The sequence below is a fragment of the Lepidochelys olivacea genome (genome assembly GCF_965140295.1).
Source record: "Lepidochelys olivacea isolate rLepOli2 genome assembly, chromosome: 9".
Taxonomy (NCBI): Eukaryota; Metazoa; Chordata; order Testudines; family Cheloniidae; genus Lepidochelys; species Lepidochelys olivacea.
The window spans coordinates 57,290,617-57,315,996 of record NC_140419.1 but is presented as its reverse complement, the minus strand read 5'-3'; the positions used below and the strand labels follow the sequence as shown (position 1 = coordinate 57,315,996).

Genomic DNA, 25,380 nt, shown 5'->3' with positions numbered 1-25,380 from the left:
AGGAAATGAGGAGAAATGTTGTATCCAGCTGATACTGAAGAAGATACTACCCATGTGTAACTGCTACTTCATTCACTAATCAAGCCAGGTTTCTGCTTGATTTGACCAACTGAGATCAAGATTTCTTCATTACTAGAGAGTGTACCCAGGAAATGCTCCTCTGGATTAGCAATACATTTCTGTAGATCAGGGACTCGGAGTAACAACGTAATGGTTTGGGCTTAGTGCCTTCCATTGTGGGTACACAGGAAGATTTTTGTGTAGAAGAGATGCACAGAATTGTTGGCCACCCAATAACTGCCAGTGTTAGTGTTCATCATTCTTTATGCTCTCCATGAGCTAGTGTCCATCCAGTCATGCTAACCCTGGAAAAAGTGGCACTCACCTAGAAGAGCTTCTCATAGCACTGGTCACAGTGGACAATGTCACGATGAATGAATATTTTATCCAGGAGGTCTCCCATTGCCTTATGGCAAATCCCACACTGTGGAAACAAAAACGGGGTTGGATGGTTACCAGAGCCCTATTTAGAAGCATATATATGAAGAGGATTGAGAAATGAGTGGCAATCTCTGTATTTTTTAAGTGAACTTAAAGCTGGTGAAAGGTGCTGGATTAATGGCCCTGAGGTCTAAAAACCTCTGCTTCTGTAAAGAACAGGTACAGCACAAGCCATATCACAGCAAGCTCCCCATATACACCTCACCACCTCAATGTACATCAACCTTGAGGAATGTACATCAACTTCAGTAAGAGAGGGAATGTCAGTCTCCATAACACATCCCAAACTTGGCCTCTCTGATTGGGATGCTAATTGTGTGGTCGACGTTTTAATGCAGACAATAGTCAACTGTGAATTAAGGCCACCAACTAAATTCAGATAGCAGATACCTACCAGATAGCAACAAGTTTCAGTCACTATTGGATATGAAATAGTGATCTACTATTACAAACCCTCTGAGCCATCCAATGCCTGACAATCAATTTGCTATTTAATTTCATTGGATTATAAAATCAGTTCAATCAACAATGAGATCTTCTAGCTCAATAATTAGTTTATACAGTGGCCCAAGATAATTTTTGTGGGCACTTTCAAAATTTGTGGCTAAATGACTTCCTACTCCAAGATGGACCCAGATCTCTTTTAATCTGCTTTTAATCTGAAAGTTTGAACAAATATTGCCTTATGATCACTTTCCCAGCCATGAGTCCCCTCCAGTTCCATTACATACTAACAAGTAGAGAATGACCTTTAGTAATAATGTCCCTTACCCTAAAGCAGTATTCATGGCAGTAAACATTGAGATGTTCTATCATTATCTTAGGGCAGTCTCGGATCTCACGGCCACAGTAAGTGCAGACACCTTCACATGACCTGTGGGGTTGGAGAGGAAAGGACTCGAATCACAACATCACCACACCTCAATAACACAAACAGTTCCTGTCCCTGACTAGGAGCAAAGGCAATCTTAGGTGTTAATCAGCACTACCATGCAATACGAAAGTGGACATCCATCCATATGTCTTGGCTGTGCCAAGAGCCAATACAGACACATCTGTGGTGTAGCAGGATTGCCAGAGTTCAAGGGAAAAGATTCCTCTGTTGTTACCCCAAAGCAGCATGGCAGCAGGAAGCACTGTTTTAATACCATCCCCAGTAACTCTGTGGCTGATGCTCTTTATTCTCCTTGGACGGTTCTAACCTTCCTTACAAGGAAGGCAAAGAAAAGGACATTATTTTACTGAACACCTAAATATGATATAAAAGACCATATACAGTAAAGCCTCAAAGAATGTTTCTTTATAACATCCCCTTGAAATCACTCCACTGCAATGAATTTTCCTACCTCTGGAAGGCACTGCTGTGCAGGTAGCTTGCTCTCTCTATGTCAGACAAATCAATCAGGCTGTCACTGGAGAAGAAAGAGAGAGATCATTACTTGACAGTCACATGTAGGAGCGGAAACATCAATCATCAGTGCAGAGCATCCAGAAATTCTAATTGGGTCACAGTGCTGCTGAGCAACTTCCCAGCTGCCTTGTCACTGACAAGAGGGTTGTCCCTTGTCAATTAAATATCAACAGACATTTTCTTAAAAGTGAGTGCTGTGCTGGTGAAAGGCAGCAAAGTGTCATCACTGCAGACTGAACTTTCCCATACGGGCATGTACTGCATGAGGGGCAGCAGAGCAGAAGCTTTCCCTGCTCTGGCGCCAATGTGCCTCACTCTCAACCCAGAGGGACCACTCTGATGATGAGACAGAGTAATTTAGGCTCTGTGGCCCACCTAGTGCCTGGCCTTTCTGCTAAGTATGCTAACGAGGGTGCTAACCAAGGTATATGGTTTTGTAAACTGTGCGGAGGGTATGTATACAGGAAAAGCTGTGTACAGGCTGGCTTACCCAGCTAGCTTGAATCCAACTAGGAGGATAACTGAAGAGAGTGTAGTGCGGGCTTCAGAATGGGCAAGCGCTAGCATCTATGCCAAGCCCATACTACGCAGTCTGAAGCCCAAGTTGTGCTGCCTTCACTGCTATTGTTACCCACACTAATTGGATTCAGCTTAGTTCAAACAGGCTAGCTTGTGCACAGCTTTTGTTGTGTACAAGCTAGACATATCCTGAGACCACATATCCTAAGACCACTAACTCATTGGCCACTGGACAGACTGGGGTGAAATTCTGGCTCCACTGAAGTCTGAAAAAACTTCCATTGATTGCAGTGGGGCCATAATTTCACACAAGGTAGCCTATTAACATTTTAGGATATCATTAATATTGATTATAGTATAACTCCCAATACCTACCCAATGTGGTAGGCACTCCATAGACAAATAAAAATCACAATCCCTGCCCCAGTGAGCTTCATGTTTGTTTACTTTCTTAAAGACATTTGTGTTAGAAACACTATGGGTACCCGAGCGAATGCTGATATTCCAAATATAAAAGCACATCTCTAAGTCACTGAGGTCTGCTTTTGAGACCAGAATAGCTAGAAGCTGACAATGGTTACACTGCTGTGGCCAGCAGGTTATAAACTCTAGTGCTGTACTGCGTGAGGATAAAAATACAACAAGCATGCATTTTAACAGGATGTTAATGTTTACCAGGTGAGCATAAATAGAAAGCAAAGAGAGCCAAATACTGCTCTCAGTTATACTGGTGAGAATCTGGAATAACTTCACTGACTTTAAACAAAATTTAAAACACATTGTGAGTTTTTGCTTGAAAATAGATAATTTTCAATAAAAAATGGTCCTATTTTTGACAGAAAACACACTACAAATCTGTTTTTGCACCAAATCCAACCACTTTTGCAAATATGCAATGAAGCCCAACAGCATCAAACACTGAGATTTTGGAATTTCAGTGTGACTGTTTCACTGCCCTAACCCAACAGATGGAGTTCTGCATCTCCACTGTGGAGTGAGTCATGGACTGCTCATACCTGCTGTAGTGTGGAGTGGGAGATAACTCACGGCTGTTCACGTACTCCTTCACAAAGAGGATCCCTTTGCTAGAAAAGGATGGAGACAGTAACAGAAACATTCAATCAGAGGAGTCAGGAACGAATGGAAGTGTGAGAGAGACAACGTGCGTGTGCGTGTGCACATGCGTGTGCATGGCAAGGAGGAAGGTGGGATGTAGGTGCTATTGGATTATCACTAAATCTCAATTTACATTCAGTTTGGCCATTTCCAACAATCTCAGGACTTAATAGTCATTAGCTATCTCTTGCTCTCTCTATCCTTTAACATTAAAAACCTACTACTTTAGTGATATTTCGAATTATTGTCATTTCTAATTGATGGTTATCCTTTGTGTTGTTTTTCTTGCAGATCAGGAAACTGAACCTCCTTGCATTTGTCCATCCCCACACTTTGTATGCTCTCTTCAAAGTGACCTGCCCCCTGTGTGTCTGTACCTCTGTCACAGATCCTACACAAGACATCATTCCTGCCAGAGCCTGTGAGAATGAGCTAATTAGAGGCCGAGTTCAAGCAACCCATCTTTCTCCATGGTTCATTTTCATGGCTGCCTTTGGGCTACGACTAATCCTTTCTTTTTATGTGATCAAATTAAGCTGTGTTCCAGCTAAGGAAAGAAAAACAGAGCCTTTTCCTTTTGCATAGACTCTTCCAGAACCGGCATCTCAGATGAGCACTCTCTGCTTGCATAGTGATAGTTGTCATAAACGTGTGGCACTATGCCAGGGGCACTTCAACACTAGCCAACAGACGCCCACATTGGCATCTTAGCAGGAGCTTGAAAGCTGCAGATAATTTGCATTAAATGGACCGATTTCAGCTTTAAGGTGCAACCTGTGGAGACTACAAGTGCCAGCATGCAATACCCTGGCTTGGCCAAGTTTATCCGACTAGGGCACTGTGGTCCTGCAGGCCAACCTTCTATAATAAAGCTACAGGTGCCTATATGCTACATTGGCCTCTGTGGCTGTATTTTGGCCTTGCCTACAGGATGCTATGCCTTTACAGAATCACCCCTCCTCAAAAGTGAGTCCAGCTTGATAGACTGGCCTGTGACCCAAATGGAATCAGAGCTTTCCAATCTGGGGCTCAGTGAGCAGGGCAGGAAGGTTTGCAAGTTGCATCACTTCATTAGGTCATTCCATATTTCAGAGCTCATAAAGTATTTATCAGCCACATGAAACAGGGAACGGATGGCCAGGATCCCCTGGGGGACTAACTTGAAGGGGAAAGGAGTCCAGGAGAGCTGGCTGTATTTCAAGGAATCCCTGTTGAGGTTACAGGGACAAACCATCCCGATGAGTCGAAAGAATAGTAAATATGGCAGGCGACCAGCTTGGCTTAATGGTGAAATCCTAGCGGATCTTAAACATAAAAAAGAAGCTTACAAGAAGTGGAAGGTTGGACATATGACCAGGGAAGAGTATAAAAATATTGCTCGGGCATGTAGGAATGATATCAGGAGGGCCAAATCGCACCTGGAGCTGCAGCTAGCAAGAGATGTTAAGAGTAACAAGAAGGGTTTCTTCAGGTATGTTGGCAACAAGAAGAAAGCCAAGGAATGTGTGGGCCCCTTACTGAATGAGGGAGGCAACCTAGTGACAGAGGATGTGGAAAAAGCTAATGTACTCAATGCTTTTTTTGCCTCTGTTTTCACTAACAAGGTCAGCTCCCAGACTGCTGCGCTGCACATCACAAAATGGGGAAGAGATGGCCAGCCCTCTGTGGAGATAGAGGTGGTTAGGGACTATTTAGAAAAGCTGGACGTGCACAAGTCCATGGGGCCGGACGAGTTACATCCGAGAGTGCTGAAGGAATTGGCGGCTGTGATTGCAGAGCCATTGGCCATTATCTTTGAAAACTCGTGGCGAACCGGGGAAGTCCCGGATGACTGGAAAAAGGCTAATGTAGTGCCAATCTTTAAAAAAGGGAAGAAGGAGGATCCTGGGAACTACAGGCCAGTCAGCCTGACCTCAGTCCCTGGAAAAATCATGGAGCAGGTCCTCAAAGAATCAATCCTGAAGCACTTGCATGAGAGGAAAGTGATCAGGAACAGCCAGCATGGATTCACCAAGGGAAGGTCATGCCTGACTAATCTAATCGCCTTTTATGATGAGATAACTGGTTCTGTGGATGAGGGGAAAGCAGTGGACGTGTTGTTCCTTGACTTTAGCTTTTGACACAGTCTTCCACAGTATTCTTGCCAGCAAGTTAAAGAAGTATGGGCTGGATGAATGGATTATAAGGTGGATAGAAAGCTGGCTAGATTGTCGGGCTCAACGGGTAGTGATCAATGGCTCCATATCTAGTTGGCAGCTGGTATCAAGTGGAGTGCCCCAAGGGTCGGTCCTGGGGCCGGTTTTGTTCAATATCTTCATAAATAATCTGGAGGATGGTGTGGATTGCACCCTCAGCAAATTTGCGGATGATACTAAACTGGGAGGAGTGGTAGATACGCTGGAGGGGAGGGATAGGATACAGAAGGACCTAGACAAATTGGAGGATTGGGCCAAAAGAAATCTGATGAGGTTCAATAAGGATAAGTGCAGGGTCCTGCACTTAGGACGGAAGAACCCAATGCACAGCTACAGACTAGGGACCGAACGGCTAGGCAGCAGTTCTGTGGAAAAGGACCTAGGGGTGACAGTGGACGAGAAGCTGGATATGAGTCAGCAGTGTGCCCTTGTTGCCAAGAAGGCCAATGGCATTTTGGGATGTATACGTAGGGGCATAGCGAGCAGATCGAGGGACGTGATCGTTCCCCTCTATTCGACATTGGTGAGGCCTCATCTGGAGTACTGTGTCCAGTTTTGGGCCCCACACTTCAAGAAGGATGTGGATAAATTGGAGAGAGTCCAGCGAAGGGCAACAAAAATGATTAGGGGACTGGAACACATGAGTTATGAGGAGAGGCTGAGGGAGCTGGGATTGTTTAGCCTGCAGAAGAGAAGAATGAGGGGGGATTTGATAGCTGCTTTCAACTACCTGAAAGGGGGTTCCAAAGAGGATGGCTCTAGACTGTTCTCAATGGTAGCAGATGACAGAACGAGGAGTAATGGTCTCAAGTTGCAGTGGGGGAGGTTTAGATTGGATATTAGGAAAAACTTTTTCACTAACAGGGTGGTGAAACACTGGAATGCGTTACCTAGGGAGGTGGTAGAATCTCCTTCCTTAGAGGTTTTTAAGGTCAGGCTTGACAAAGCCCTGGCTGGGATGATTTAACTGGGAATTGGTCCTGCTTTGAGCAGGGGGTTGGACTAGATGACCTTCTGGGGTCCCTTCCAACCCTGATATTCTATGATTCTATGAAACAGAACAGGTGAAGTCTACTCAGTGGGCCAAATTCTAGCTTTATCTTCTATCTCTAAGGTGGCTATCACCACAGTATCTAAGCACAGTGTATGCTTACAGGGCTCCCATTTCACTGCAATAGGAGCCATTCACATGCATCAAGGACAGAATTTGGCTCTCTGTGAGGATCTGTGCATGAGAAGAGAAGTGCTCAGGATAACAAACACAGGTTAAGTCTTCTCCACTCTTTACCTTGCAGCGCTGGGGTTGGACTTGTGTCCCATGGCTGATGGGCTGTGGTACTGAAAGCTGGCAGTAGACATGGAGATCCTCTCACTTGAAGCTGAGGGAAGCCTGCCAAGAGAGGGAAAAGGCTACAAACACATGGAACCTGAATTGCAACAGGTGTCAGGTCTGTGTGCTAGGAGAGAATGGAAAAGCAAGAACACAATGACATTGTTTCAAAGGTGTGGGACAATATTAAGTCCCTCAGTTGCATGAAATAGCATCCTGATTTATATTTTGTCACAGGTAACACAGGCTCCTGTCCCTTCCCACACCTGACACACACAACATCTTAGAGAGAGGAGTAGCTTCTCAGGTGATTAATCCTGGGGCAGCACAGTGAAGGGAGGGTCAACTAAGAACTTCAAAAGACCAAAGTGTCATATAGAATCATCTAGCTATCTCTGTGATGGGAGAGCCATGGCCAAGTGGACAACCAGCACACAACACTGTACAACAGGAGAGGGAGAGAAACTACCTGGCCAGGTCCTTGGCACAAACTTTTAGCTTTAGAAAAAAAATGCAATGAGACCATAAGTGCCCATAGAGAGTAGAGTGTACTATGGTTTTTAAGATGTCACCAGAAATAGCCATGCCTAGCAACCTGAATGAAACATAACTAATCTGCCTTAGAAGGATAAAGGACAGAGTTCATCCTGCCTAGAGTAAAACCTTGTGGCTCCAGGATATCTAGGAATTCCATGCCTGATGTTCATACCAATATGAAGTCCCTTCTGGGTGTAAACTACAGACCCAATACTCACAGCCTGCAGGTCATGCACCCTACAGAGTGTCATGCTGTGCTTGTATGGGCTTAAATGCTGTAAAGTACTGTAGAAAAATCCACCCAATATATGAACTGCCATCTTCAACAGTCCAGTGGCATTTCTGGAGCCAATCTGACTGCTCACTGGCTTTCTGGAGCTAGGGTACAGTGGGGTTTGCACTGCATATGGGAAGTCCACAAATGGAATGGCAAAGAATCTTGTGTAGATGAGGACATACCACAGACCCATCCTGTGTAGCATCTGCTGGGAACAACTAATCCAAATTAAAGACAGTCCTGTGCATCTCAGTGGGTACAAGAGGTTCTTGTAACTGCAATCATTTTCCAGAGAATTAGCGATCACATCACCTTCATGACATCTCTCTGCCTTGAACTGGAGGTTAAAGATCTCAACTCTGCTTCCTGGCTCCCATCCCAAAGCCGCTGACTGCAGGCTTTTCCCATGGCCATCACCAGCCCCATCCCTTTACTTTCTGGTGTTATACTCCATGCATGCTGTGACTTCCCTGTGACATAGTTACAATATTGTCTCTAGAATGGAAGTAGTACTTGTTTGTGACAGGGTGTACCTCCCCTGCACTGGCACACAGAGATTAACTGTGCATTGCAGGCCGAGGAGGACACGCCCCTCTGCTTCAGCAGGCTGCTGAAGGGAAAGGATACAGATTGCAGGCTCTGTCTCTGGAGCTGCTACATGCCCCAACTACAGATCCAAGATGCACCAAGCCCCAGACAGATTCCAGGCTGCCTGCAGAACCCAGAGAAGGGACCGAGCCAACAGCAGCTGCATTGGCCAAGGACCCCAGAGGCCCAGGGGAACAGTGAACCAACACCAAGGAAGACAGGGTAGGAAACAGCCCAGGGGACTTAGACATTGCTCTGGTTGGAGAACCAGGGAACAGGTCAGTGTGTTTCGGGGGGATCCCCGCTGACTCAGTGGCGAGCGACCCTGGGTTGGGACTCGGAGAAGCAGGGAGGGCCTGAGTCCCCATCCCGGGTGCCACACACCCCTAGATGGCACCCCACTTCCCCAACAGGCCAACACAGGCCCACGGACATGGGCAGCTTTATTGACTCCTGCCAATAGGCCACACAACCCCACAGAGATGGGCTATTCCATTGACTCTGGCCATAGGGCCACATAGCCCCATGAGGAAGAGTACCTTCATTGACTCCAGCCACTAGGATACCTTGTATTATAGTCAGGATCACCAGCATAGGACCTAACTGGCTGTGGTACATCCTTTCCCTTTCTTTGGACCAGATGGTACCTGACACCCCATGACAGGGTGTACCTACACTGTTATAAAGAATCAATACAGCCTCAGAGAATGAACGTTAATGTGTGATGAAGAATCCACAAACATTCTGAATACTCATTATACTTCCTCATCCCCATCCCCCCAACACTGAAATTGAAATCCTCAAAACACACTGATTTAAAACATAATCCAGCTAACGGCAATGCCCTGGCCATGACTTCTGCCAGGGGTTCAATAGGAACAGGCCCACTATGCTCAAGATATTGAATGAACCAAGTGATAGCACACTATTTGGCCTCACAAATAAGGGTTTCATCCTGCTGGCTCCTTACTTCCCCATATTGGAGTCGAATTCATTGTGCCCTCTGGCTCTCATATCTGATGTCCCTGGGCTACTTCTCCCTTCATAACCTGGGACAGATCTGTTACGGAAGCAAGAAAGCCCAATAACAGCTCCTGGACATGACATGTAGCAATTCAGGTGTCAGTCAATTCCAAATATTTTGGCTCAGTGGAGATATTTTAGCTCCTTTTCTGCCCTTCCCTGCTTCACACACCCAAGTTCTGCAATGCAGCAAATCATTCAAGCAATCACTCATGGCGATTGGGGGAAGTCCCGGATGACTGGAAAAAGGCTAATGTAGTGCCCATTTTTAAAAAAGGGAAGAAGGAGGATCCTGGGAACTACAGGCCAGTCAGCCTGACCTCAGTCCCTGGAAAAATCATGGAGCAGGCCCTCAAGGAATCAATCCTGAAGCATTTAGAGGAGAGGAAAGTGACCAGGAACAGTCAGCATGGATTCACCAAGGGCAAGTCATGCCTGACTAATCTAATTGCCTTCTATGATGAGATAACTGGTTCTGTGGATGAGGGGAAAGCAGTGGACGTGTTGTTCCTTGACTTTAGCTTTTGACACAGTCTTCCACAGTATTCTTGCCAGCAAGTTAAAGAAGTATGGGCTGGATGAATGGATTATAAGGTGGATAGAAAGCTGGCTAGATTGTCGGGCTCAACGGGTAGTGATCAATGGCTCCATATCTAGTTGGCAGCTGGTATCAAGTGGAGTGCCCCAAGGGTCGGTCCTGGGGCCGGTTTTGTTCAATATCTTCATAAATAATCTGGAGGATGGTGTGGATTGCACCCTCAGCAAGTTTGCAGATGACACTAAACTGGGAGGAGAGGTAGATATACTGGAGGGTAGGGATAGGATACAGAGGGACCTAGACAAATTGGAGGATTGGGCCAAAAGAAAGCAGTGGACGTGTTGTTCCTTGACTTTAGCTTCTGGGGACTTGTTCCTTGACTTTACCTAGGGAGGTGGTGGAATCTCCTCCCTTAGATATTTTTAAGGTCAGGCTTGACAAAGCCCTGGCTGGGATGATTTAATTGGGGATCGGTCCTGCTTTGAGCAGGGGGTTGGACTAGATGACCTCCTGAGGTCGCTTCCAACCCTGATATTCTATGATTCTATGATTTGAGGTTCGAAGGCCATGTAACCAGTTCCTGCAAGAGCTAACACTAATACTTGATTACTATCTTGAGGCATCTCTTGCATAGCTGCCTGGAAATTGACCTGTCTTGAACTCCGTTGGAGAAATGAAGTATTTTTATGCCCATTTTATAGATCAGGAGCTGAGGCACAGAGAGATGAGATGATTTGCCCAAGGACACAGAAACGCAATGAGATAAAGTCATGAATCACAGGGTTAGAAGGGACTGCAAGGGTCATCTAGTCTAACTCCCTGCCAAGATGAAAAAAAGGTCAGGCTGGCCACCTCGATGCAGAACCTCACACTCTCTTCTTTTGCTGAGGAGCTGGAAATCAGAGACTCTTGTTGGCTACGGGCACAGCTTCACTCCCAGAAAACACCCCAGCATGCTAAAGCTAGGGATTGAACCAGAGACCTTTCAACCTTCAGTGTAACACTCATCCAATAGAGCTACTTCGGCAACTAAATGAGCCCACATCTCCCAAGTCCCAGTCCAATGTCTGAACCTTGCTGCATTCTGTGATGTCTGGTAACACTACTCCACATGTTACTGCTGCCAATCGGTACAAAACAGGCTCCCATAGCTTGTTCTCCAATTACAGACCACAGTCTACAGGATGCCTGGGCCTGGGCATAAGACTCAACTTTGCTTTCAGACCCCTAGCCACACAGCAGCTTACTCTAGGTATCTCCAAGGTCTTTCCATGACCATTCCTAACTCCCTTTCCTTCTGGTGTTGTAAACTTGGTTGTCCAGATATGATGGGATCCTCTGACTGAGCTGTGACATGCTGATGTTGTATTGCTGGCAGTTCAGATATGAAGGCATCACATGACAGGTCTCTATCATGCTGAAAGTACTCTGTCTAGAGTGGGAGTTGGACCTGTTAAATATTAGAGTCACTGCAGCCTGTAAAGTCCCCCAGAGAATGAATTTATTTGCTATGCTTAATTTTGCAACAATTAACCCATAAAGAGTCATAGTCTACATTTACTCCCACAATCCTAGAGCTGAACTTCCCAACACAGTACGTGGATGCAAAATTCAGTAGTGCTATTAGTGATGCTCTGATCAACCCGGTTCCAAGGAATTAAACATGATCAAGCACATTCAGGAAGTGAAATCCTAGTTCTCTTGTCATTATTAATAGATGTATACAATCATACAGAGGGAATTTTGCTATTGACACTGGTGGGGTCAGGATTTCATCGAGGGTATGTATCAATTCATGGAAACAACAGGGATGAAAAGCCAAGATCCAAGATAACAAGCAAGTGGTTGATCCCACCGACTCCTTACTTTGCTGAGTTTAGGTCAGGCTCCTTGTGCCTCCTGGCTCGCGGACTCTCCTGACTCATCTCTCTGCTACTCAAAGTTCTCTCTTTGTAATCTGGAGCAATCCTGGTAAAGGAGGAAAATGCCTATGAATGCCTTCAGCACTTGTATCTGAACCAGTCAGGGGTCAGCTCAGTACACTGAGAAAGAGGGGTCAAACCAGACTACGTAAAGAGTGGTAAGTAGCTGCTGTGGCAAGGCATCTTCTCGGTCTCACCAGCCTGCACTGTTTTTAGCCTTGGTGAGATGGGCTTGGCTGCACAGGGGCAGTCTGTCCTTCTCTCAGCCAGTGTTTTGGGCTTGTTTTTCCTCCCTACATGGTTGGGCTACTTGGGTCGGCAAACAGTGCACCCTCGAGAGGCCAACAGCATTGCCATGCTTGATTCTGAATCTATGTTTTACTCTGAAATGGAAAGGTTGTAGCGACAGGAACCACCTTGTTACTCTTAAAAAGAAAAGGAGTATTTGTGGCACCTTAGAGACTAACCAATTTATTTGAGCATAAGCTTTCATGAGCTACAGCTCACTTCATCGGATGCATAAAGTGGAAAATGCAGTGAGGATGTTTTATACACACAGACCATGAAAAAATGGGTGTTTATCACTTCAAAAGGTTTTCTCTCCCCCCACCCCTCTTTCCTGCTGGTAATAGCTTATCTAAAGCGATCACTCTCCTTACAATGTGTATGATAATCAAGGTGGGCCATTTCCAGCACAAATCCAGGGTTTTACAAGAACGTCTGAGGAACAGTGGGGAGGGGGGTAGGAAAAACAAGGGGAAATAGGTTACCTTGCATAATGACTTAACCACTCCCAGTCTCTATTCAAGCCTAAGTTAATTGTATCCAATTTGCAAATGAATTCCAATTCAGCAGTCTCTCGCTGGAGTCTGGTTTTGAAGTTTTTCTGTTGTAATATCGCAACTTTCATATCTGTAATCGCGTGACCAGAGAGATTGAAATGTTCTCCGACTGGTTTATGAATGTTATAATTCTTGACATCTGATTTGTGTCCATTTATTCTTTTACGTAGAGACTGTCCAGTTTGACCAATGTACATGGCAGAGGGACATTGCTTGCACATGATGGCATATATCACATTGGTAGATGTACATCCTCACTGCATTTTCCACTTTATGCATCCGATGAAGTGAGCTGTAGCTCATGAAAGCTTGTGCTCAAATAAATTGGTTAGTCTCTAAGGTGCCACAAGTACTCCTTTTCTTTTTGTGAATACAGACTAACACGGCTGCTACTCTGAAACTTGTTACTCTTGCGTTTCTTTCTTTGTTTTGGTGCATCCACTTCAGAGAGGCATGGTCAGTGACAAGGGTAAACCTCCGTCCAAGTAGGTAGTAGCCTAGGCTTTCCATGGCCCACTTTACCGCCAGGCATTCCTTCTCTACTACGGCATATTTTCGTTCTCTGGGCAGGAGTTTCCTACTGATGAACAGAACTGGGTGTTGTTCTTCTCCAACCATTTGCAAAAGAACTGCTCCCAACCCAACCTCAGAGGTATCGGTTTGTAAGATAAACTCCTTCTCTGGTAGGTGCAGAGGGTGGTCTGCAGATCTGCAAAAGCCTCAGCCGCACTGGTCCATCTTACTATGTCTGGGCCACGGGCTTTTGTTAGGTCTGTTAACGGGCATGCCCAGTAGCAAAATGGGGGATGAAATGCCTATAGTAACCAACTAGTCCTGGGAATGCTCTGACCTGTTTCTTCCAGTCTGGTCAGGGCCAATTTTGTATTGCCTCTAACTTATTCAGCTGGGGCTTCACCATGCCCCTCCTGATGATATACCCGAGGTATTTGGCTTCTGCTATCCCAGTCATGCATTTGGAGGGATTTGCAGTCAGCCCCGCCCCTCTTGGGGTGTCCAGGACTGCTTCCACCTTCTCCAAGTGTGTCTCCCAGTCTGGGCTATGTATAATGACGTTGACGAGATAGGCGGCCGCGTACCTGCCATGTGGCTGCAACAGCTTATCCATGAGACATTGGAAAGTTGTGAGAGCCCCATGTAAACCAAAAGGGAGGACAATGTACTGATACAGTCCCTCTCGTGTTGAAAAGGCCATCTTCTCTTTGTCCAGGGGGATTTGCCAATAACCCTTGGTCAGGTCAAGAGTGGACAAAAATCGTGCTTTTCCCAATCAGTCAATTAGCTCCTCTATCTGGGGTATACTGTACACATCAAATTGGGACACCTCATTCAGTTTCTGGAAGTCGTTGCAGAACCTCATACTGCCATCGGGCTTAGGTACTAGGACAACTGGACTGGACCATTGGCTATGAGACTCTTCAATGACTCCTAACTTCAGCATTTTCCTGGCTTCTGTCTTGATCTCTTCTCTTTTTGCCTCCGGGATCCGGTATGGCTTGACATTCACCTTCACTCCAGGATCTGTGAGGATATGATGATGAACCTTGGTAGTCCTGCCTGGCTTTTCCAAGAATACGTCCTGGTTGCTTTTGATCATGTTGATCACTTCAGTTCATTGGACAGGGGTCAATTCCGGAGATATTCCCACTTGGCCATGCCGGTTGCTTTCAGGTAGTGGCGACCCTAGAGTAACCACATGAGCTTCTTTGTCTTGCCACGGTTTCAACAGGTTTATATGATACATCTGTTCTGGCTTCCGGTGACCAGGCTGTCGGACCTTACAGTCAACCTCTCCAATGGCTTCTATTATCTCGTATGGCCCCTGCCACCTGGCTGGAAGCTTGCTCTCCGCTGTGGGTACAAGCACCATTACCAATCTCCCACCTGGAATTTTTGGATCGTCGCTCAGCGATTGTAGTATGTCTGTTGGGCCCCTTGTATCCTCTTCATGTGTTCCTGTACTAAGGGGGAGACTTGGGCTATCCTGTCTTTCATCTGCAACACATGCTTGGTGATGTTTCTCCCTGGGTTCAGCTGTTCTTCCTAACCCTCTTTGGCAATGTCCAGGATGCCACGGGGGTGGCGAACATATAACCAGCTTGAATGGGGAAAACCCAGTTGAAGTCTGAGGAACCTCCCTTATAGCAAACATTAGGTACAGCAGCAGGGAGTCCCAGTTCTTCCCATCCCGGCTCACCACTGCATAAATTCTGGGCCAAAAAAACCTCTGTAGAATTCAGTCGAGGGTTTTATCTACCCCTAAATGCCTCCCAAACAGATGGCTGTGGGCTAGATCCAGCACACCCCTCTGATGCTTCTACAGTATTAAGAGCTGTTCCATGACTTGCTCTTGGACCCGGACTACTCTGTATAGCAGATCCCTCTTTATCATATAATATGGCCCTGGACCCTTGGTTCTCCCTTCCACAGGAACCCCATTCACCTCAACTACTTCTTTGCGAATATTGTTATATATCGGATCATTGGCCTGATCCTGCCCAAAATTCTCCAGTGAGGGTCCAACTGGCCCAAACTCAGGGGGATCTATTTCCGTCTCCCCCTTGGGGGTGTGTGGGGGGGTCCCTGGGGAACTGGATCCAGCTGCTGGTTCGTCGACCCCCTGTATCGTCCCCTCATCAGTTGGGCCAACGCTCTCCCCTACGAGTGTAGGCTTTTGGTTCTGGTCCAACATTCTCGTTCCCCTCCTCTTATCTGCCCTCCTTTCCCACTGAGTCTTCCTGGAATTCCCAGGGGGAGAGAACAAATCCTGGGCAAATTAATGGAAGATCGGGAGGGTGCTAACTATCAAGGTCATCCTATTGCTCTTGGGATTATTACCTTCTTCTGCCTCCTCTCCGGGGAGTAGGCTGCCAAACCCTGGGAAGTCTCGTCCTATGAGGACTGGATATGGGAGTTTCGGGACCACCCCCACCATCACCTTAGTGGGGTTTCCCAGGACTTCTATTTTTACCGGGATGGTCGGGTAGTAATTGACATCCCCATGTACACGGGATATTCCTGTGCGTTTGGCCCGGGATAGTTGGTCTTGCCCGACTAGTTTTCCCGAGACCAGCATGACCGCGCTTCTCGAGTCCACTAACGCGGTGGTCTCTATGCCATTCATTTTAACTGATCTAGTGTACCCATGGGGGACCATCGCAACCCCTACTAGATTTATTAGGTTGCATGGTCCTCCTAGATCGCCCAGGTAGCATTGCATGGGCTCTTCTAGGTTCGGGCATTGGGGAGCTGTATGCCCTATTTCTCCACATGCATAACATCTGTACCCTGCGTGGGGCAGCCCCCTATTTTTCAGGCTGTTGGGCCTCACCCCCCGAGGCTTTCTCCCCAAGTCCCCAAGTCCCTCCGTGATCTCTGGTCACTCTTCAGCCTCCTTCCTCCTCTCCATAGTTCTACCCGGGGCTATGGCAATTCAGGCCCTCGGCGTAGAGACTTGCCTCCTATTCCGGCGCTTTCCTTCCCCGGTGGTCCAAGAAAGTTCTTTGGCCGCTAGGTGTCTCTCTACGAGGGCAACTAGCTCGTCATAGGAGGAGGGATCATTTTGACTGACCCATCCTTATATGTCCGTCTCATGTACCTGTCCAAAACTATGATTTCCACAATTTTCTCCAGGCCATGGGTCTCAGGGAACAGCCACTTCTGGACTAGGTGGATCAGGTCAAACAGCTAGGACCTCGGCACTTTGCTGTCCTGGTATTTCCACTCATGGAACCACTGGGCCCTTATAGCTGTCGTCACAGCAGACCTTGCCAGGATCTCTGCCTTCAGCTGGGAGTAATCTTTAGCTGCTTCTGTTGTCATGTCAAAATATGCCTTCTGGGCCTCCCCACACAGAAAAGGAGCATGGATGCTAACCCACTGGTCTTGGGGCCAGGCCTCCCGCAGGGCCATTCTCTTGAACGGAAGGAGATATGCCTCTACGTCGTCGTCCATCATCATCCTCTGTAAGTAGCTGCTTGCCCACAGGAGCTGGGTCCCATGGGGACCATGCGTCAGAGTGGTCAGGGCCTTTAGCTGGTTCACAACCACATGCAGGGTGGCTCGATCCTGGGCTGCCTGGCTCATCAATAATTGATTCGTCTCCTGCTGTATTCGCACTGACTCCTGCGGGGTAGCCATCTGAACCCTGGTAGCCTCTTGTTGACTGCAGTGTCCTGCACCAATGCCTTCAATACAGCCTCCATTTTTTGTTGTTGTTTTTGGGGATGATTTACCCTGCCCTGAGATGGTTTGCCATGAATTCTCACTCACAGATCCCACTCTGACACCACATGTGGCAAGGTGCCTGCGTTGTTTTTAGCCTTGGTGAGATGGGCTTGGGCTAAAACAGTTCCTCTTGGCTGCACAAGGGCAGTCCATCCTTCTCTCAGCCAGTGCTTTGGGCTTGTTTTTCTCCCTTATGGGAGGGAATACAGCCTCCCCTCCTGGAGAGGCTTGCTCCCTTGCTGTTACTCGCCTACTGGTAGCTTGACTCCTTTTCTCTCTTCCTCCCCCCCCCCCCCCCCACATCCTCCCAACAGGGGAGGGTTTAAAAAAATCTCAGGCAGCCCTGAGTTGGAATCAGCTGATCCTCATTGATCTCAGGTAACTCCCTCTCAGCTGACCCTAATTCAGGGGTGGCCAGCCTGAGAAAGAGCCAGAATTTACTAATGTACATTGCCAAAGAGCCACAGTAATACATCAGCAGCCCTCATCAGCTCCCCCCCACTCCCTGCTCCCAGTGCCTCCCAGCCACCGACAGCCCCGCCTCCCTCTCCCTCCCTGCACCTCCCCCTCCCTCCCTGCACCTCCCGATCAGCTGTTCCGTGGCATGCAGGAGGCTCTGGGGGGGAAGAGGGGAGGAGCGAGGGCACAGCAGGCTCAGGGGAGGGGGTGGGGAGGGGTGGAGTGGGGGCAGGGCCTGTGGCAGAGCCAGGGGTTGAGCAGTGAGCTCCCCTCGGCATATTGGAAAGTTGGCGCCTGTAGCTCCAGCCTCGGAGTCGGTGCCTAGACAAGGAGCCGCATATTAACTTCTGAAGAGCTGCCTGTGGCTCCGGAGCCACAGGTTGGCCACCCTTGTCCTAACTGATCTCTGCTATTTTCACAACAGGAGGAAAGAGCTGTAGAGACGTCTTTACTTTAGACACCAAAATCCATAATTCTTATGAAAACACCAATATTCAATGTGAATATTCATCAATACAATAGACTCCCATTGGGGTTATGGTTTGCTGGTTTGCTGCCATGAGAGAAAATACATTAGTCCTAGCTAGATGTTCCGTACTTGCCTGATGCTAAATGGTTGGTAAGAAACAGGTACTTCCAAGATACAGAAACAAAACATAGCACTCTTATCTAGCACTTTTCATTAGTAGATTTCAAAGCACAAGGGAGCTGAATCAAGAGATTGTGAAGCTCTGAGAACCAGCACTGTCTCGACCACAATGTCATGATGAGAATTATTTTGGGGTGATCTTGCTTCTGTTTGAGAATAACCTGTAGGATGAATGAACCAGGGATGAGACCTGATCCCCATCACAAGAGAAAGGCATTGGTTAGTGAACCTGGCCTGGGAATCGCTCACGAGCAGATTTAATTACCGGATTTAATTACTTGTTGTCTTTCATTGTGAATAGGTCGACTGCTGGAATACCCCAGGTTTGAAAGATGGTCCTCAGCACACTGTTCTAGAAGAACCACTCAGGATTCTGGGAGAATCTCCTGTAAGTGAGTGGCAATGAGAGTAATGTCTTCCTTGATGCAAAAATCCCAGAGTCTCAGCACTTCTTGGCAATGCTGATTGGACCGTGCCCCTCCTTGTCGGTTTACACAGTATATTGCGGTTGTATTGTCGGTCAGTGTCAGGACCAACAAGCCCTTGATGTGAGGGAGAAAAGCACAGCAAGCCTTGTGAACTGCTCAAAGTTCAAAGACATTGATATGAAGAGCTGCTTCTCATTCTGTCCATAATGCTTTGGTTTGTAAGTCCCCTAGATGTGCAGCCCACCCTATCAGAGAGGCATCTGTAATGATTGTCTGATTGTTAGGGAGCAAGAAAACAGTACACCTCCACATATGTGTTCTGATCCATTCAATCTAGGGACCATACAACCACAGGAAGAACCTGGACCAACTTGTCTAGGGGGTGTCTGGTTGACCGACTAACATCAGCCACCCTTGAAGGATGCTCAGGTGTAGCATGGCACAAAAGGTCACATAAGCATGTGGACTATTAGCATTAAACCTCCTTGGACAATGGTGGTAGGGTGAAAGTTGAGAGATAGGCACAACTGGTGAATGGTCTCAAATCTGTCTTGTGAGAGAAAAACCATCTAATTCATGGAATCAAGTAGGGCCCCAATGAACTTGATTTTCTGCATCAGGTTTAATGTGGATTTTCCTTTGTTCAGTATGAGTCCCAGACCATCAAAAAGATGGAAGTTCAACTGATGGAGACACAGGCTGACAGCCCAGCTCTTTCCTGAGTACCTGAGGAGTCCCAATGATGTTCTGAGTCCTTCTTTGCAGAAGGAGAAGAAGAAGAACTCTTCTTTGGCCTCAAATGGCTGCAATCTCTGTGTGGGACCTCTTTTCATAGATTCATAGATATTTAGGTCAGAAGGGACCATTATGATCATCTAGTCTGACCTCCTGCACAACGCAGGCCACAGAATTTCACCCACCACTCCTACAAAAAAAACCTCACACCTATATCTGTGCTATTGAAGTCCTCAAATCGTAGTTTAAAGACTTCAAGGAGCAGAGAATCCTCCAGCAAGTGACCCGTGCCCCATGCTACAGAGGAAGGTGAAAAACCTCCAGGACCTCTTCCAATCTGCCCTGGAGGAAAATTCCTTCCCGACCCCAAATATGGCAATCAGCTAAACCCTGAGCATATGGGCAAGATTCATCAGCCAGATACTGCAGAAAATTCTTTCCTGGGTAACTCGGATCTCACCCCATCTAATAGCCCATCACAGGCCATTGGGCCTATTTACCATGAATATTTAATTACCAAAACCATGTTATCCCATCATACCAGCTCCTCCATAAACTTATTGAGTTTAATCTTAAAGTCAGATAGATCTTTTGCCCCCACTGCTTCCCTTGAAAGGCTATTCCAAAACTTCACTCCTCTGATGGTTAGAAACCTTCGTCTAATTTCTAGTCTAAATTTCCTAGTGGCCAGTTTATATCCATTTGTTCTTGTGTCCACATTGGTACTGAGCTTAAATAATTCCTCTCCCTCTCCGGTATTTATCCCTCTGATATATTTATAGAGAGCTATCATATTTCCCCTCAACCTTCTTTTAGTTAGGCTAAACAAGCCAAGCTCCCTGAGTCTCCTTTCATAAGACAAGTTTTCCTTCCTCGGATCATCCTAGTAGCCCTTCTCTGTACCTGTTCCAGTTTGAACTCATCCTTCTTAAACATGGAAGACCAGAACTGCACACAGTATTCCAGGTGAGGTCTCACCAGTGTCTTGTATAACGGTACTAAAACCTCCTTATCCCTACTGGAAATATCTCTCCTGATGCATCCCAAGACCATATTACCTTTTTTCACAGCCATATCACATTGGCGGCTCATAGTCATCCTATGATCAACCAATACTCCAAGGTCCTTTTCCTCCTCCGTTACTTCTAATTGATGCGTCCCTAGCTTATAACTAAAATTCTCGTTATTAATCCCTAAATGCATGACCTTACACTTCTCACTATTAAATTTCATCCTATTACTATTACTCCAGTTTACAAGGTCATCCAGATCCTCCTGTAGGGTATCCCTGTCCTTCTCTACATTGGCAATACCTCCCAGCTTTGTATCATCCGCAAACTTTATTAGCACACTCCCACTTTTTGTGCCAAGGTCAGTAATAAAAAGATTAAATAAGATTGGTCCCAAAACCGATCCTTGAGGAACTCCACTGGAAACCTCCCTCCAGCCTGACAATTCACCTTTCAGTAGGACCCGTTGTAGTCTCCCCTTTAACCAATTCCTTATCCACCTTTCAATTTTCCTATTGTTCCCCACCTTATCCAATTTAACTAATAATTCCCCATGTGGCACGGTATCAAACGCCTTACTAAAATCTAGGTAAATTAGATCCACTGCGTTTCCTTTGTCTAAAAAATCTGTTACTTTCTCAAAGAAGGAGATCAGGTTGGTTTGGCACGATCTACCTTTGTAAAACCATGTTGTATTGTGTCCCATTTACCATTGACTTCAATGTCCTTAACTACTTTCTCCTTCAAAATTTTTTCCAAGACCTTGGATACTACAGATGTCAAACTAACAGGCCTATAATTACCCGGATCACTTTTTTTCCCTTTCTTAAAAATAGGAACTATGTTAGCAATTCTCCAATCATACGGTACAACCCCTGAGTTTAAAGATTCATTAAAAGTTCTTGCTAATGGGCTTGCAATTTCTTGTGCCAATTCCTTTAATATTCTTGGATGAAGATTATCTGGGCCCCCCGATTTAGTCCCATTAAGCTGTTTGAGTTTCGCTTCTACCTCAAATATGGTAATGTCTACCTCCATATCCTCATTCCCATTTGTCATGCTACCATTACCCCTAAGATCCTCTTTAGTCTTATTAAAGACTGAGGCAAAGTATTTATATAGATATTGGGCCATGCCTAGATTATCCTTGACTTCCACTCCATCCTCAGTGTTTAGCGGTCCCACTTCTTCTTTCTTTGTTTTCTTCTTATTTATATGACTATAGAACCTTTTACTATTGGTTTTAATTCTCTTTGCAAGGTCCAACTCTACTTGACTTTTAGCCTGTCTCACTTTATCCCTCCATGTTATGACCTCAATAAGGTAGCTTTCCTTGCTGATCCCTCCCTTCTTCCACTCCCTATATGCTTTCTGCTTTTTCTTAATCACCTCTCTGAGATGCTTGCTCATCCAGCTTGGTCTACAACTCCTGCCTATGAATTTTTTCCCCTTACTTGGGATGCAGGCTTCCGATAGCTTCTGCAGCTTTGATTTAAAATAATCCCAGGCCTCCTCTACCTTTAGATCCATAAATTCTTCAGTCCAATCCACTTCCCTAACTAATTTCCTTAATTTTTGAAAGTCAGCCCTTTTGAAATCAAAAACCCTAGCTGCAGATTTATTTTTATTAATCCTTCCGTTCAGTTTGAACTGAATTAGCTCATGATCACTTGAGCCAAGATTATCCCCTACAACCATTTCTTCTATGAGGTCCTCACTACTTACCAAAACCAAATCTAAAATGGCATCCCCTCTAGTCGGTTCAGCAACTACTTGCTGAAGGAATCCATCAGCTATCGCATCTAGGAAAATCTGAGCCCTATTATTATTACTAGCACTCGTCCTCCAGTCTATATCTGGGAAGTTAAAGTCTCCCATGATCACACAGTTTCCATTAGTATTTACTTTATTAAAAACATTAAAAAGGGCTCTATCCATATCCAAATTAGATCCCGGCGGTCTATAGCACACCCCAAGCACTATCCCAGGGGAGGCTCTAATAGTTTTCTTCCCCAATTTAATTTTTGCCCAGACGGACTCAGTCATATCCATTTCATTGTTTCTTATTTCTTTACATTCCATCTCATCATTGATATACAGTGCTATTCCACCACCTTTACCTTTATTTCGGTCTTTCCTGAACAGCACATACCCTTCAATACCTGTAGTCCAGTCATGACAACTACTCCACCATGGTTCTGTTATCCCTATAATATCTGGTTTCACTTCCTGCACCAGTAGCTCTAGTTCCTCCATTTTGTTACCGAGGCTCCTCGCATTAGTGTACAAACATCTTAATTTTTGCTGTTTGGCCTCACTCACATTCTGTACTCTATTAGGCATGGTCATTTTACTACCAGTATAACCTATTAGACTTGTATCTACACTGCCCTTCCTCCTACCCATGGCTGTATCCACTCTTACTTCATTTTCTTTCCTCTCAATGCTAAATTCTGGCGTGGAGATAACCTGGACATCTCCCAACCATCTCTCCCTAATTCCTAGTTTAAAGCTCTCTTAATCAGTTGTGCCAGCCTCCATCCTAGAAGTCTATTTCCTTCCCTACTCAGATGAAGTCCATCCCAAGAGAACTGTCCTCTATCCATGAATGCCTCCCAGTGGCCATACATCCCAAAGCCCTCCTTATAGCACCACTGCCTAAGCCATCTGTTGATAGTCATAATCTTGTCACACCTTTGTTGCCCTTCTCTAGGAACAGGCAGAATCCCACTAAAGATCACCTGAGCCTCAATTTCTTTAAGCGTCTTCCCCAGCCTAGCACAGTCTCCCTTAATACTTTCCAGCGAGAATCTAGCCGTATCATTTGTTCCCACATGAAGGATAATTAGGGGATTCTTTCCTGCTCCCTTTAGAATCCTTTTCAACCTCAGGGCTACATCCTGTATTTTAGCACCTGGAAGACAGCACACCCTCCTATTCTCTGGATCAGCTCTGGTTACAGGCCTATCTATTCTTCTCAGTAAAGAGTCCCCAATCACATAGACCTGTCTTTTCCTAGTGACGGTGCTATTCTCCAGTCTATCCCCTGTTCCCTCTGGCTGCAAGTTCTTTCCATTCCTATTCTCCCTTGTAATCCTCTTTAACCCATCTTGTATCCTCCTGGGGCTCATATTTGGTGTAATCTCCATTAACTCTTCCCCTTTTCCTATAGGACTAGCTGTTCTTCTCTTCTTCCTTGCTCTTCAACCTTCAGTGACTACCTACTGAGCCCCTTCTTCATTTTCCAACTCTGCATACCTATTCTTAAGCTCTATTTCTCCTTCACTAGCCCGTCTTTTCCTCTGCCTGGTTCTTTTAGTCATATGCTTCCACTGATCACTTTCCTCACCCAGCAGTCTCCCCTCAGAATTCCTCAGTCCTGCTTCCATCTGCAAGTCTGAGCTTTTCCCTTCAGATACCTCATGTCTTTGCTCCATAATCTGCTCAAACCCCTTCCTAAACTCTACCAGACTTTCCAGCTGCATCTCCAAACCTCGGATCTTTTCCTCCATCAGCTCTATCAGACGGCATTTCATACAGACAAAACTCTTACCAGGTGCCCCCTCCAGGATCATGTACATACCACAGCTTCCACATCCAGTCATCTTCATTGTGTCTTCTGCTACATGGGTCACTCCCACTGCTACCTCTGTATCTGTCATTGCCTTCCCACCTAAATCCTGTTAATCTGGGAAACACAAACCACACCAAAACACCACCACCCACAGCAAAAAACAAGCACCACAAGACAAACTCCCCTTTCAAACTCCCGTTTACAGCTCTGTTTGCTAGCTCCTGTGCCGCTGCAGCTGTCTGTGCCATTGCCTGACTGGCTGCTACCTTTTAGGACCCCTAGTCAGAGAACCCTGCCCCCTAATCAGGGCTCAGCTTCTCTCCCAGCACAAAGCCCCTACAAGTCTCTACACATACAAATACTACCAATACAAAACCAAACACAAATACCGTCTCCTCCAACAGAACTCCCACTCAAACTCCCCTGTTTACAGCTCTGTTTGCTAGCCAATACAAGAAGGGTCGGAGTCCAGGGTTCTGTCAGTGACCACTGTAGCCTCCATAGTGGACTGTGAGTGTGGGCAACAGGATGTTCAGTTGAGGGGCCTGGGGCCCAGGCTGGTCTCACTGTCTACTCCATGAGGTGCAGATCTCTGGAAACCTGCCTGGTTTTCTTGAAAGAACAGCAGATACAGCACCTCGCTTTAATGTGCCAAGACCCAAAAAGCAGCACATGTGGGCAAGGGTGTGTGTCACTATTTGGGATAGACACCCTACTGATGGGCAGTGCATAAAGCCCGGCATGCCACAGGTGCCTAGCACTGAAAACATTACTAAATAACTAAAAACAAAATAAAAAATGAAAGGAAGTCTAAGCAGGAACTAACTACTATTTCCAGGAAAGATAGAGAGCTAAACTAGAAGAGCAGTCAGTAATAAAAGCCATGAAGTAATCTGCACAGGGAGCTCTGACGCAGGCGGTGAGAAGGAACTGTGGGGGTTGAGTCAGAGCAGCCCTTTTATAGCCTCGGGAGGGACTACAAGGAGATGCAAAATGCGTGTGCCACCCCAATGAGTACTGGTGCAGAAAACTCTGCAGCTCTGGTGCTCTTGGCATGTACACATTGGAGTGGAATACACATGTGCAACCATTCGAAGAAGAAGAGGTATTTCAATATACAGAAATAGGACATAATGCTAACATTGTTCAGAAAGAGGCAATCACGGGGTTGGTCTACACTACAGACTTTGTCGGAATAACTACATCGCTCGGGGAAATCCACACCCATGAGCGACACAGTTATACCAACCTACACCCCAGAGCAGACAGCGCTATGTTGGCAGGAAGGCTTCTCCTGTTGACAGAACTACCATTTCTCAAGGAGGTGAAGTACTTAGACTTTATCTACATTGCCAAGTTTTTTCACAAAAGGCAGCTTTTGGTGACGAAACATTGGAGGTGTACACACTGCAAAGTCAGTTTTGGTGATGGAACTCCTCAGTTTCAGCAACATAATAAAGCCACCTTGACAAGAGTCAGAA

General features: G+C 46.1%; 1 protein-coding gene and 1 long non-coding RNA gene across 12 annotated transcripts in view; one reads left to right on the top strand and one right to left on the bottom strand.

Moving 5' to 3' along the window:
• ZNF185 (zinc finger protein 185 with LIM domain) overlaps positions 1-25,380 on the bottom strand; it is a 125,113-nt gene that overhangs the window by 2,121 nt on the left and 97,612 nt on the right. For 6 of the 10 annotated variants that reach the window (XM_084640245.1, XM_084640249.1, XM_084640254.1 and 3 more), the window contains 6 exons: positions 11,902-12,003; positions 7,031-7,132; positions 3,448-3,516; positions 1,848-1,913; positions 1,273-1,375; positions 386-484 (listed from right to left, as the gene is read on the bottom strand). In XM_084640245.1, coding sequence (XP_084496371.1) covers positions 386-484; positions 1,273-1,375; positions 1,848-1,913; positions 3,448-3,516; positions 7,031-7,132; positions 11,902-12,003 — 541 coding nt within the window. The remainder of the gene's footprint in view (positions 1-385; positions 485-1,272; positions 1,376-1,847; positions 1,914-3,447; positions 3,517-7,030; positions 7,133-11,901; positions 12,004-25,380) is intronic. The other 4 variants (XM_084640250.1, XM_084640253.1, XM_084640246.1 and 1 more) reach the window with 1 other exon arrangement.
• LOC311526818 overlaps positions 1-25,380 on the top strand; it is a 37,897-nt gene that overhangs the window by 10,545 nt on the left and 1,972 nt on the right. Inside the window, exons 1-2 of one of the 2 annotated variants that reach the window (XR_014713166.1) lie at positions 7,091-7,190; positions 18,454-18,540. This is a non-coding gene — a long non-coding RNA (uncharacterized lncRNA). Of the gene's footprint in view, positions 1-7,090; positions 7,191-18,453; positions 18,541-25,380 lie in introns of those variants that run through there. The other variant, XR_014713165.1, reaches the window with a different exon arrangement.